Source organism: Ammospiza nelsoni, chromosome 1, assembly GCF_027579445.1.
Source record: "Ammospiza nelsoni isolate bAmmNel1 chromosome 1, bAmmNel1.pri, whole genome shotgun sequence".
NCBI classification, from domain to species: Eukaryota; Metazoa; Chordata; class Aves; order Passeriformes; family Passerellidae; genus Ammospiza; species Ammospiza nelsoni.
Window position 1 is genome coordinate 34743019 of NC_080633.1, and position 12429 is coordinate 34755447.

General features: G+C 34.6%; 1 protein-coding gene across 3 annotated transcripts in view; it reads left to right on the top strand.

Annotated features, from left to right (window-relative positions):
• TAX1BP1 (Tax1 binding protein 1) overlaps nucleotides 1-12429 on the top strand; it is a 55537-nt gene that overhangs the window by 20207 nt on the left and 22901 nt on the right. For all 3 annotated transcript variants that reach the window (XM_059467410.1, XM_059467428.1, XM_059467419.1), the window contains exons 5-6: nucleotides 1462-1620; nucleotides 12265-12413. In XM_059467410.1, the coding sequence (XP_059323393.1) occupies nucleotides 1462-1620; nucleotides 12265-12413 (308 nt within the window). The remainder of the gene's footprint in view (nucleotides 1-1461; nucleotides 1621-12264; nucleotides 12414-12429) is intronic.

Genomic DNA, 12429 nt, shown 5'->3' on the forward strand with positions numbered 1-12429 from the left:
GTTCAGAACATTTACAGGTTAAATCAAAATGTAAAAATGTATAGCACTAAGCATGGATAGAGAAACATAAGAGTAGATGCTGCTCTTCTCTCACATCTGTAGTCACCAACTAACTGGAGGGGAGGGAAGATACCCTTTGTGTGACATTGTGCTTGTAAGGAAGAAGAGTTATGGAATCAGTATACTTTTATTTTTGCCCAAGTTAAGAGCCATGGAGATTCAGCTGAAAAATTGCAGGTGCCTAAATATATTAGAGTAGCTCTTATTTTATTTAAAGTAGTTTTCTATGCAGTGTATTCTCAGTGTATGCTAGAGAGTTGTGATTGGTCTTGTGTTTGTATATCCAGAGTCAAAGTGTTTTACCTTTGCTTGTTGCAGTTTGTCGGCTGAACCCTATTTAAATCCAGACAAAAAAGAAACCCAAGCAAACTTTTGTTTGAATTGCTTCTTGGAAAATTGTTCAGTGCAGTTCCCTTACTTTGGTATCAGACATTTTATCCAGTTAGCTGCATCTAGGCACATACATGCATGTGTTTGATTTATGGCTTTCAAAATTTAGGGATGAGAGGTTTAGTACAGAGATACATCTGGAATGTTTTTGCTTTTCAGATAACTTCTTGTAGTACTATAATTAAATAAGTTCTCAAGTATTTCTTATGATCCTTGTTTATAGAACTATAGAATGGTTTGGGTTGGAAGGGACTGTACAGTGTCATGTACTCCAGCCCCCTGAAGTGAGTGGTGACATCTCCAACTGGATCAGGTTGCTCACAGCCCCATTCAGCCTGACCTTCAGCTTTTCCAAGGGTGTTGCATCTACCACCTCTCTTGGCAACCCTTTCTAGTATTTCACCACCTTCAACATAAAAATTTCTTCCTTTAATCTGAATTTATCCTCTTTTAGTTTGAAACCTTGCTCTGTTGCTAGAATAGCCTTACTAAATAGTCTGCTTGTCTTTGTTATAAACTCCCTTTAGGTGAAAGGGCACAGGGCTTACTTTTCATCTTCCAGGGTTTACTTTTCAGGTGTTTGTGTGGTGTGGGGTGTATGTGCATATTCATTTTTCTCAAGAAATTCCTCAAATACTGCTGTAGAGAGAATGTGTGTCTCTAGAGTCAGCTGTCATTTTGTCACCAAGCTGTCATCATCACAATTAGCTCTTCCACAGTTGCTGTCACTCGGGAACAGTAAAGGCACTTCATTTAAGGAAGGAAAAATTGAGGATAAATCAGGACACTGCAAAGTATGCTATGTAATGGTAGTCTGGTACTATGCAGTAAGAGCAATTAAACTTCAGAAATTTGAGAATAAGGGGAAAACTGTAATAACCTAAACAGGGAACAGACAGTTTGTGTTTCTGCTCAAACACTGGAGTAATTACTTATCCACTTGTTTGGCTAGAATGAAAGGGAGAAAAATTACCAAACCCCATTATTTTCTTCTTTTTTTTTTTTTTGCAGTTTAAAATTGAAAAAATAATAAAAGAAAAAGAAGAGCTGTTAAAGGTAACTTCTGTTCTGGAAAAGGAAACTACACAACTCAGAGATCAAGTTGAACAACTGGAAAAAGAACTTAACCATGAAAAGCAGAGATGTGAACAACTGCAAGCAGAGCAAAAGGTTAGTTGTTTAACTGATTAGAACTGACTCATAATGTCTGTATTACTGCTTTTTCAAGAACCAGTCAAACTGTGAAAATCAGCTATCAAAACCTCTCAGCAGTTTGATAGACATTTAAACTAGAATAGGTCAGTTCCTATTAACCTCCTGCCACTATTCCTTTTATGTCATAAAATGGCTAAAATATTTAAAGCTTTTGTTACCAGGCTTGGTAAGATAATCGATGACAACTGTTACCAGATGTTTGATATTTAACTGTGGAATTCATAGTGGAAAGTAGTTGATAATTTAAAGTTTTCTTACTTTAATTTAAAATGGAGGAAAGCTTCTAAAAAAACCTCTCCTTAGGGAATAATTGCATAGAACACAGAACAAAATGGTAACAATTTTTGGTATGAAAAGCAAAGATCAACAGAGAATGCTTCTGCCAAGGTGTGTAAATAGTGAAAAGTAGCTAGTAACTGTCTTCTCTTAAAAGGTTTCACAATTCAAAAGGAAAAAAAACATAAAACCTAAAAATCTGCTTAAAGGGTTAATCAATAGTGAAGATGTAAATGTAGCCTAAACCAAAGCCAGCTTAATTTGAAATTCTCGTGTGGTAAGGAGGAAATCTAATACTATAAAAAGGGCACCTAAAAGTTGGACCTAATCTGTTTTTAAGCTGCTGCTTTTTAAAAAAACCAACTTCTAGGGGAAGATTAAAAACATGTGGGAGGGAGGTGGTGACATGGACAAATTTGAAGTAATGAAACCTACATAATTTAGATGTGGACAGCAGTTAATAGACTATTTCTAGGAACTAGTATGTACATGTCAACAGTCCTGTGTCATACACCTTTAATAGGAATTTTTTGAGAGAACTTGAAAATGTTGGTGCTTTGTAGTATACTTTTGAACAGTGAATGAAATGGACTGGAGTGTTGGCTAAGGAGAAAAGAAATGATAAGATGTTGTTCAGAAAAAAGTTTTTTTCTATTAAAAATGATTTTAATTTCACATGGATGGGAGAACTAGCTCAAATCAATGAGAGAAGGATATAAATTCACATTTCATTGATTTACAGATCATATAAGTTTGGTGGATAAATCTGAGTGAGCTATATAGATACTGTACATTGTCCCTTGAGGCTCTTATTTAAAAAAATGTTTGAAAACAACTGACAGTTCCAATCCATGTTAGCTTTACAATTCCCTTTTAAAACACTTTCTGAAATGGGGTTCTGATTGCTGTCACACAAAGATACAGTTAGACTGCATAGGAACAAAAATGTCTCAATGCTTTCTCACATTTTTCTGTGAACTTCTCTAATCCAGAATAGTTTTGCCTCTATAGATACCAGAATTTAGCAAATAGAACTTAATTTCAGGAATGTTTGAGTTTGTGTTTTTTACTCTCTCTTTTTAATCTACTATTGTTCTGCTTTGGCCTTGTATTTTCATGAAGAGAGAATGCAGTGTGACAAACTTTTCACTTGTATTTAGCTACAAATAGATACCTGACCTGAGGCTGATGTAGCTCTTTGCCTGGCTAAAATACTATGGAAGTTTTCTAATTTAGGCTTTTTTTTTTTTGTCTCTAAGAATTTGATGCCATCTTATTTTGCATTTTTTTTCCTGTTGTCTGTTTCTCACTTAAAAAAAAAAAAAAAGAAACATACCTGCTGAGTTGAAAAAGTGTTAATTTGTCTATGTATATAAGCAGAATATAAATTGAGTGTTTTTCCTGAAAATTAGGTGAGCATCTACTAAATCAGGTGCAGTAACTTAATGTTTTAAACATTGGAAATTTTAATAAGCAGTGCTTTATATGTATCTCTCCAGTCTTAGAGATGACTGACTCTCCATGCCCCCCAGCCCAGTATACAAAATACAGCAGGAGATCACAGGATTATGTAATATATGTTTGCTGGGAATACATACAGTGTGTTAATGGATTGATTTAAAGATTCCTGAGAAGCACTGGTACAGCACTCAGCTGAATTTCAGTATCTAGGTTTTATTTTTCTTGTGACTTATTTTAAAAAATGAAGCATCTACCAAACCCCAAAATCCAAACGAAACAACTCCACAAAACACCTCCATTCCAACTAACCGCTAAGACAGGTCTTACAGAGCAGCTCCTGAACACAGCCCGCAGACAATCCAGTGCTCTTTGTGTGGTGTGAGTAGTTGTTGTTGGCAATAAACCTAAGCAGTGTGTTAATTTGGATGTTTTTATATTAGGCTACAGGGGGTAATCCTAGAAGTGGTAAGTAATCAGAATGTATTTGTATTTTCTATAACAGCAGAATCATCACAGGTGCTTAGTGCAGGCCATGTTGTTTTGGCTTGGCTTATATGTTTTTTGCCTTTGACTGGATGTTTTAACTAAGTACTATGGGGGCTTTTTATTTTCTTCTTTTGTTTCTAGTTCTCTTTTTTCATATGCATGTGAATTTTTTGTTATGCTCTACAAACTTTTAATACACAAAATAGGTATTAAGTGGAACAGATGAATTTAAAATCTGTATTTTAAAAAATCTTTAACTTAGGCAAAGGTTTAACTTTTTGGAATTCTACTTTAAAATATCTTCCAATAGACTTTAGAGTGTATTAGATGAGTGAACAACAATTAATAAAACAGAATAGGCCATATAAGAAATTATAATTACTGTATATAGTGGATGTTAATACTGTTGTAGTTTAAGGCAGCTGTAATTGATATGATTATATTTCTGTTAAAAGTAAAGGTAAGTTACACTGAACCCATGTGCAGGCTCAGTGTTCTTTTTTTTTTGTTTTTGCAAGTACTTCCATCAGGAAAGAAACCATATATTTCTGATTGTGCAAAAAGCTCTAAAAAAATCTACAGTAGTACCAAGTACTGTGTTTTAAAAAAGCAGTAATTGCATGTGTCAGGGAAGTGCATGTGTCTGTACAGGCAGATGTATTTGATCCTAATTGAATGCAGAGCTCTTTATGCTGCCAATGTATTAGCAACTAAAATATGCTTATTACATTTGTATTGTGATAAGGGAGCCCTGGAGTTACGAACCCCTAAATGCATAATACTTGCCAATCTGCCCAATTTATGAAAATCTTTCTTAGTTTCTTCAGAGGAAGTTATATGGGTATCTTACCTCGTGTGTTTTGTCTTTTGATCAAATCCATTGTTCAGCTATGTTATATTTTTGTAATTGAATTGAACAGAATGTGGAAGGTGTGGTTAGGAGTTTTAGTACCTAAGTTACCTAAGAGGTTAGGGCTTGTCGTACCTAAGTTACTTTACTTTGGTGCAGGATGGGAAACCTCCAAGTTCCTAATTTGAAAATGTTTCTTTAAAAAACAGTTCTGTTAAAATCCCATTTTTATTCATATTTATTCATATGCCTTTAGATGATTTTATTCTTGATATAAAAATCAACACCAAAGTTGATTTTTATCAGTACTTTGTTTTCAGAAATAGCTCAGAAGTAGTTTGGATCATTAAGAGATGCTTCTTAAAAATTGCTTTCTTAAAATAGGATAGTTGTAGACATGACAGTGCCACAGCTAATCCCAATTAGTGCCTCCCTCCTACTCCTTATTAAATGACCTCTTTTCACACCTAGTTACTCTTACAGAATTTTGGGCAGTGGAACTGGTGTCTTCTCTGTCTGCTTTTTGCTGAGTTGGGGTATTTTGTAAGTGGTTGGGGAAAATACTAGGAAGAGATGAGCTTAAAGTAGGCCAGTCTTTTAAGAACATGGCTTTTAAGAGTCTGTTCAGGTGTAATACAATCAGTGCTCCATGAGGCTTGACTATTGGGATCCGTGTATGTTTTCAGGTATTGAAAAGATTCCCATTTTTTGAGTTTTACAAATAGGAGAGTTCCTGAAACAGATCTTCTTGTAACATGTTATTGCACTCTTGTCCTTAAAGGGTTTTGCTTTTTTAGATTTGGGTAATTTTTTAGTGCTTTATCACATTAATAAAAAAAATGTATTCAACACATGAATGATTCTGCAGACAAAATTTTTTTGTTGTTGCCACTGTCACAGAAAAAAAGATATTTGCAAGACACACAGCTCTGCATTAGTCAGTGTTTGCACTCAGAGGGAACATGCTGTCCAACCCCACTTTTTTAGTGTGTACTTATGGTTTATTACCACTAAGTTGTGTTGATAACCCCACCCTGCTAAAGAGATACTGTAAGATGAGGGACAAATTCAGTCTCTTTTTTTTTTAGGTTGATCTTTTTCCTCTTATCCACGGCCTCCTTAATGCAGTATGTAGTTCTTCTGACAATCAGTTTGGAGAGAGTATAAGTGGCCTTTCCTTTTTCCTGCTCCCAAGTAGGAAAATTTCCTGCCCCCCTCGTTTAGCCTTTTGAAAAGGGCTTGCCATAGGCTTGCTATATTTTCAGTTAGAGGAGAGCATACTATTCCTTTGCAGCAGTTTCACGTCAGTTAAACCATTCCTACATTTTTTCCCCAGATGACATTAAAATACTTCTTACTGAGTGTGAAGATTTAACTTAATCTGTTACTACTCTGTGTGGGAATTCAGAGTAAATGCGAAATTATTGGAAATGTTTCAGAAACGTCACATTTTTTCCTACAACCTTCTGTTAATGTTTCAGTTTGTTTTTACTAGGGTGATGTTCCCTGGTAGCATACTTTTATTTAGGATCATGCCATATATACAACTTGCAACTCTAGCGATATAACACTGTTAAAATAATGATGTAGTTACACACTATGATTATTTTGCTTAAGAAGATGACACATTATACATAATTACAGAACTGTTTCAGGTTGCTTTTAATATTTCAACTTTTCCTTTGGTTTACTTTCATAAACTGGTACGTAATCAGTGTGTTGAATAACATTATTATGCTGCTTTTATCTACATATATTTTCCTTTTTAAAAATTGAAGGAAACGAACTTTAAAAAAAATGGAACAAAAGCTTAGAATGTTTTTTTTTAGAAAATGATAATATGAATATTTCTAATCTTCATCTTAGACATTATGAATATAAAATGTGTATAGCTCTGTACAGAATAAGAATGCTTCTTAGTCTTTGTGTTCCCAGTTTTGTGTATGCTTAAACTGTGTGTAAGGTCTGTGGCAGCTGAGCACTTGCCTACTGTTTTAAGATTCAGTCTTACTGTGCTGAAGAGAAGCATGTAGTAGTCATTGTGTGTATTTCATTGGTCATTCCTTTGATACTCTGCAACTATTCAATTTTGTGAACACTGGTTTTGTACTTTTGTAGAGAGCAGAGCTTGCAAAAGATGCTTTTGCAGTCATTGGTCTCCCTCTAGTGGGAAGAGGGCACTTGTAAACTGATTTCTTCCATGTGACTGGTGACAAGTCTTATTCCTCTGACAGTAGTTTCTATGTTTAGCTTGAGTCAGAAGCAATGGATTTGAAGACTGCCTGTTCATCCTTTGATCTTGTGAACATTTGAATAGTGTTTCTGTTATGATGCTGGCATAAATTGATGCAGAAGTGAATTTACTGACTTCATAAACTTGTTCTTTCACGCTTTTTGTAAATTTAGTTTACCATTTAACTTTTTAAAAGTGGGCTTATTCATCTATCTGATGAGGAATTTTAATAAGGCATCCATGTAAATTCGCATTCTGCTGACAGGTTCTACCTGCACAGTAGCTTTATTTATTAGAGAATTTTATTCAAATATCAGGGATTCATTTAAGCTGGCTTTTGAGGAGAAGTTGCCATTTCAAGAAGTTTCTCTGCTTAGATGGTGAAAAAAGACTGTTGTGCAATGTGGTAATGTCAGCAGTATGAGTAAGCAGTGCAAGTGCCCAGTTCAGCCTGAGTGCATAGAATTAAGTGAATCGGTTGTTTTTTCAGTGTCTCTTTAGACCAGGCTCTGTTCATACTGTTATGTGTGCTGCATGTATGAAAATCTTTTGGTCAGGAAGATGCATAGTTTTAGCGGGAAAAAACCTCCAAAAATTAAGTAACAAAAAACTGTCCAAAAGGCATACTGCCCCCCAGCCCAAAAAGCAAACCTCCCCCCAGTTTCATTTAATTTTAGACACAAATTAAGCACTCAGAATTTGCTCAGGTTGGTACCAGCAATTACAGCCCCCTTGGGTACTATAAACGTCATATGAAAAGAAAACCCTGTTTCATGTTTTTTTCACTGTTCTGTGTGTGAATATTTCTTAAACTGGGCAATTGAAAATTATTTCACTGGAAAATTAAATAGTAGCTTGAGATATTCTACAATTCAAATTATGTATTCATGGAAACGACTTTGCAAAATCAGTAGCTTATAGTGAAATTATAGCACATTTTAAGAAATTTACGTTCTGACATGTAAATACATGCTGCAAAATCATAGTGTGTGTAAATGCTTCAGCTGCCTCCTCCAAAAACTTGCATGTTTGTAATCTTCATGACAGTAATTGAGTGACTGATGTAACTTAAGATTAACTCTTACAGATTTAGTTTTGTAGACCTTGCAGACCTTAGTTTTGTACTTTTGATCACTTTATGATGTTAGTTAAAGTACTACCGCTGTGACATTTTATATTTTTAAAATAGACCGACTGCAGTCTTATTTAGAGCAGTATTTCTATTACAAGTCGTAGTCACAAGGATGAAAGCTTAATGTCATTGACTTTATTTGGAGTTGGTTTGCTCTTTTACTTTACTGAATGCTTAAATTTTTTTAGAAAGAAAAATTACAACTTGAGGTTTCCTTTCAGAACTTTCGTGTTATGTGTTATGGGCAGACTTGGATTTTGCACTGTCTGCAGTGGTGTTCTGTTGTGTTCATCATTTATACTCAGAGGTCCTTAAACAGAGTATGATGTCAGACAAGTGTTTCACATGGTTCCGTTCGAGCTGCTGTGATGTCAGTGGCATAAAGAAAAGGCTCCTGCAGATAATTCATCTAAGCCCTCTAAATTCTCTGTAGGATATCAAGTTTAATGATTCCTCTGACACTAAATTGCATCCAGATAAATCAATCCAGCTGCAAGGCGGTGCTGCTTTCTTTTTTGGTGATTGTTTGCTTTTTCTAATTTTTTTTTTTAAATACATTGCCTTGTATTTAGTGATTTGACCTCTTCAGTTTGAGCTGCATAGCTCATTTTAAACTTCTCACCCCTCTTCATTATGGTGTATGCATTCTCTAAAAGGTGAAAAAAGGGGCTGCGGATAATAGCCATTAATCAAAGGTGAATGTTTTAGGTGTGGGATGGTTTTGAAAAGGTTGGTATGGAGTTCTGCATGTTATGAAGAGGGAGGATGTAACCTAAAAAGCTATGCTGACCATTGCTATGCTGCAAGGTGTCATGTCTGGAAGTATTCTTGGATTGTATTTTCAAGTATTTTATTCTGCCTGCTGGATCTCTCTCTACCTTCAGTATGTTTGAAAAATGTCTTGTATGTGCTAATCATAGAAAGAGATGTCTGTACCATTCCATTAACCAGGCTGTGCTCAGCAATGTTTTACTGCTGTTGTAAAAATCCACTAGAAGTAAGAAATAAGAGAAAGCATGCTGTTCTGCATTCTTGAATGTGAGGATTTTTGCCATGGTGCTCTCCTATAAAAGTGAGAATTTAGAAATATTATGGCTATTCTATTCTCAAATGAAAGATTATTAGTCCTTTTGTGTGGAAATTTATTTATTACATGGATTTTAAACCTGTTTCAAGGATGACTCCAGGCATGATCTTTGCATATCCTTTAGGTAGAGCTTGTAATAGCTTTATGAGGACAGTGTAACATGGAATTACTAAAAAAATATTTTAAAACTAATCAACCTTAAATCTTCTGCCATTTTAGAACAGCAGTAAAGATTTTGGAACCCCCATATTTCTTCTTGTTCCCTATCTGAAGGTATATCAAGATTTTCAAAGTGGAATTTTGATTCTAGGGAAATTTAGAGCTTATTGAATTTTTATTGTTTCATTTTCCTAATGAGACTCCTAGTAGGTACAGGAATTTTTGTTTTGATAACTTCTTTTGCAGCAGTAAAGCTGATTTAAGTAATTTTAGGTTGCTTACTCTTGTGGTGCAGTTTGCTTCCCACATCCACCCTCTTGGCTGTTGCAAACCTAGGGAAGGAGATGGGGTAGCTGCATTTGTAACTGGATTAAAAATAACCTTAAAATTGTTGAGCGTTTTTAAACCAGTTCATTAAAATGATTCATGCTCTTGCTCTGCTTTTTTTATTCCTCTGTTAAGAAGGTGGAAGAAAATACATAATGTTGGTAGATGTACCAGATAAGATAAATGAATTAAAGCAATGATTACAGAAAGTAATTATCTTTTCTGTAAGTGGAGTTGTACATTTATTTGATGTACTTATTATATTCTTCCCCTTTAGACTCCTTCTAAACACAGTTGACTTTACCTGTAAAATAGTCTAAGAGCACTCATTTTAAATTTTACAGGCTCTGAAACCACTGTAACCGGTGTATGGGACTAGAGGTTGCTGCATCTAAATTGAATTACTAAGAATTCTGTAAAATAACAAATCATCTCTAAAAATTAATCCTTTTTTTTTCTTTAAAAACTGTAGGGCTTTAGTTGTATCTAAACAGGTTTATTAGGTGAGAATCTGTTAAGTATGGAACTTTTACATTTTAGTACCACGTCCCTTTAGAATAACTAGCAAAGCAGCATCAATTGTAATGCTGTTTGTGGAGAGAATTTTTTTCAGGCTATTAATTCCTTTTAATATATGTTACCTTTGGCAGCCTGTTTGAACTGTTTGTACAGTTTGTATATATAATGTATCAGATTAAATTCTTTTGAAGGCACTTGGGTTACAACAGTTACAGTTATACCAAAGTGGTGTTTAGAGAAAACACAGAAATGCATTGTAAATAGACTTTTTACTATACTAGGCTTTCAAAACAGGAGCAAGTAATTAGTCTCCACTGCACTAGGGGAGGACAAGCAATTATAGAGTGTGTTGTTGCTGCTGGTTATAGCAAGTTTTACTTGGAATACTGACTTTAATTAAAATATCCTGCCCTTGTTACACCACGTATTTGTATTTTTAGTTGCAAGAAACTGATAGCTCTTAAAAAAATAAAGGCTTATGAAAGTTGTGGGTTATCTTCTCCAATGCTGTTTTTTAGAAAAAGATGGCACATTCATGATCCCTTAAAATTCTTTTTAATATCAAGACATAAGAAAGCCATTCAGAGTTCAAATAGTAGTAATATATTAGTCCTTTTTTATGTAGCATATATAACAAAAATAAAAATCTACATGCTGGTTTAGTGTGTAGCAAGTGAATGAGTCATCAGATACATTTGCCACTCCTCAATTCAGTACTGCCTACCCCTCAACCCCCTCCCCCCCCCCAAAAATTATAATGCTCAAACTTCTGTTTAGTTGCTTGTAAAAGTGAGGCTTAATTATATTTGTGAACCGTGTATCTTGACAATTAATGACTAAACCCAGTCCTCATTATATTTTATTGTACTTAAAACATTGTTTGTTAGGTTGGAATTTGGTCAGTAGGGGTTCTTCGTAAAGTCTGACTGATGTGTTTCTCTTGATGTAACAGTACAGTCTTGTTATTTCAGGGCTTTGAGCTTTGTTTAAAAATGAATAGATGAACTAGTGCTTTAGTCTTCCAAATCTAGAGCAGAAAGACAACTTGTACCTTAGTAGCTACACAAACACTCCTAAGTCATGCTGTAGTTAGGTATGTTGGTCAGTCTGTCTTGACCTCGTTTTACACTTTGATTCATGTCGCTGTCATGGTTGGTAATAAGCTGAGCTTTATCATACTCTAATATCAGAAAAAGGGTGGCATATTATCTCAGTATGTGTGATTTACTTTAGTGTTACTTATCTATTTTTTTCAACAAAATACTTATATTGAAAAAAAAAAAAAAACATTTTCAGGCTTATTTAAGATGACTTTAAATGGCTGTTTTGCTGCAGTGGAGATGGCATTCAGCTGTCCATTGCCTTAGAACAATATGGACATTACTGTAATTAGACAACAAATGCAATACTTAAGAGTGGTTTCCCATATTGTATTTGTCAGTTTTCAGACAAAGGGATCTGTTTTGGGTATTGTCATTGTCCTCTATCTCAGCTTCCATAAATCCTACAATGGTTGTGTGAGCTTCTTTGAGCTATGTGAGGCATTCTGTATGTTCTAGCTAGGAGAATGTCATGTAGTAACCAGCTCTAAATCAGAATTTTGTTTTGTTTTGTTTCTCCTTCTGCTTGAAGTTGTCTTTACTGTGGTTTGCTACTGTAGTGTAACTGTCTGGAAAAATGCAAGGTCTTCTTTTTAAGTAAAAGCAAGTACAAAGAGAAATAAAAGTTCTTTGTTTCCTAAGCTAGACAGTCAGTGGTTTGTTTGCCTAAAGGAAATGGGCAAAAGATAGGAAATAATGTGTTTATTCTGTACTCTGAAGTGTTTGGTAGGCTCTGAATAACTGAATGCTTGTGCCCAAACAAACTCCTTATTGACCCCTTATTAATATATGAACTGTGCATAGAAATATTCAATATATATTTATTTATATATACTTTAAATGGGCTAGTTATACATTTTAAGGAAGAGAAGAAATCTAATGGCCATATTTTGGCATTAATTCAAATAGTATGTTTTACTTCTGAAGAATCACATTTTTAAATGGCATCTATGTGCATTTTTTTAAAAGGAAAATATTCAAGCATCAGAAGATTTTAAAAGAGAAAATAATGACTTGAAGAAGAAGCACGATGAGGCTGCTTCAAAGGTTCTCCAGCTTGAAGAAGATATCATGACTGTTACTCAGAAAGCCATTGCAAAAGAAACTGAGTTAGACAGGTACTTAGTCTTTTGT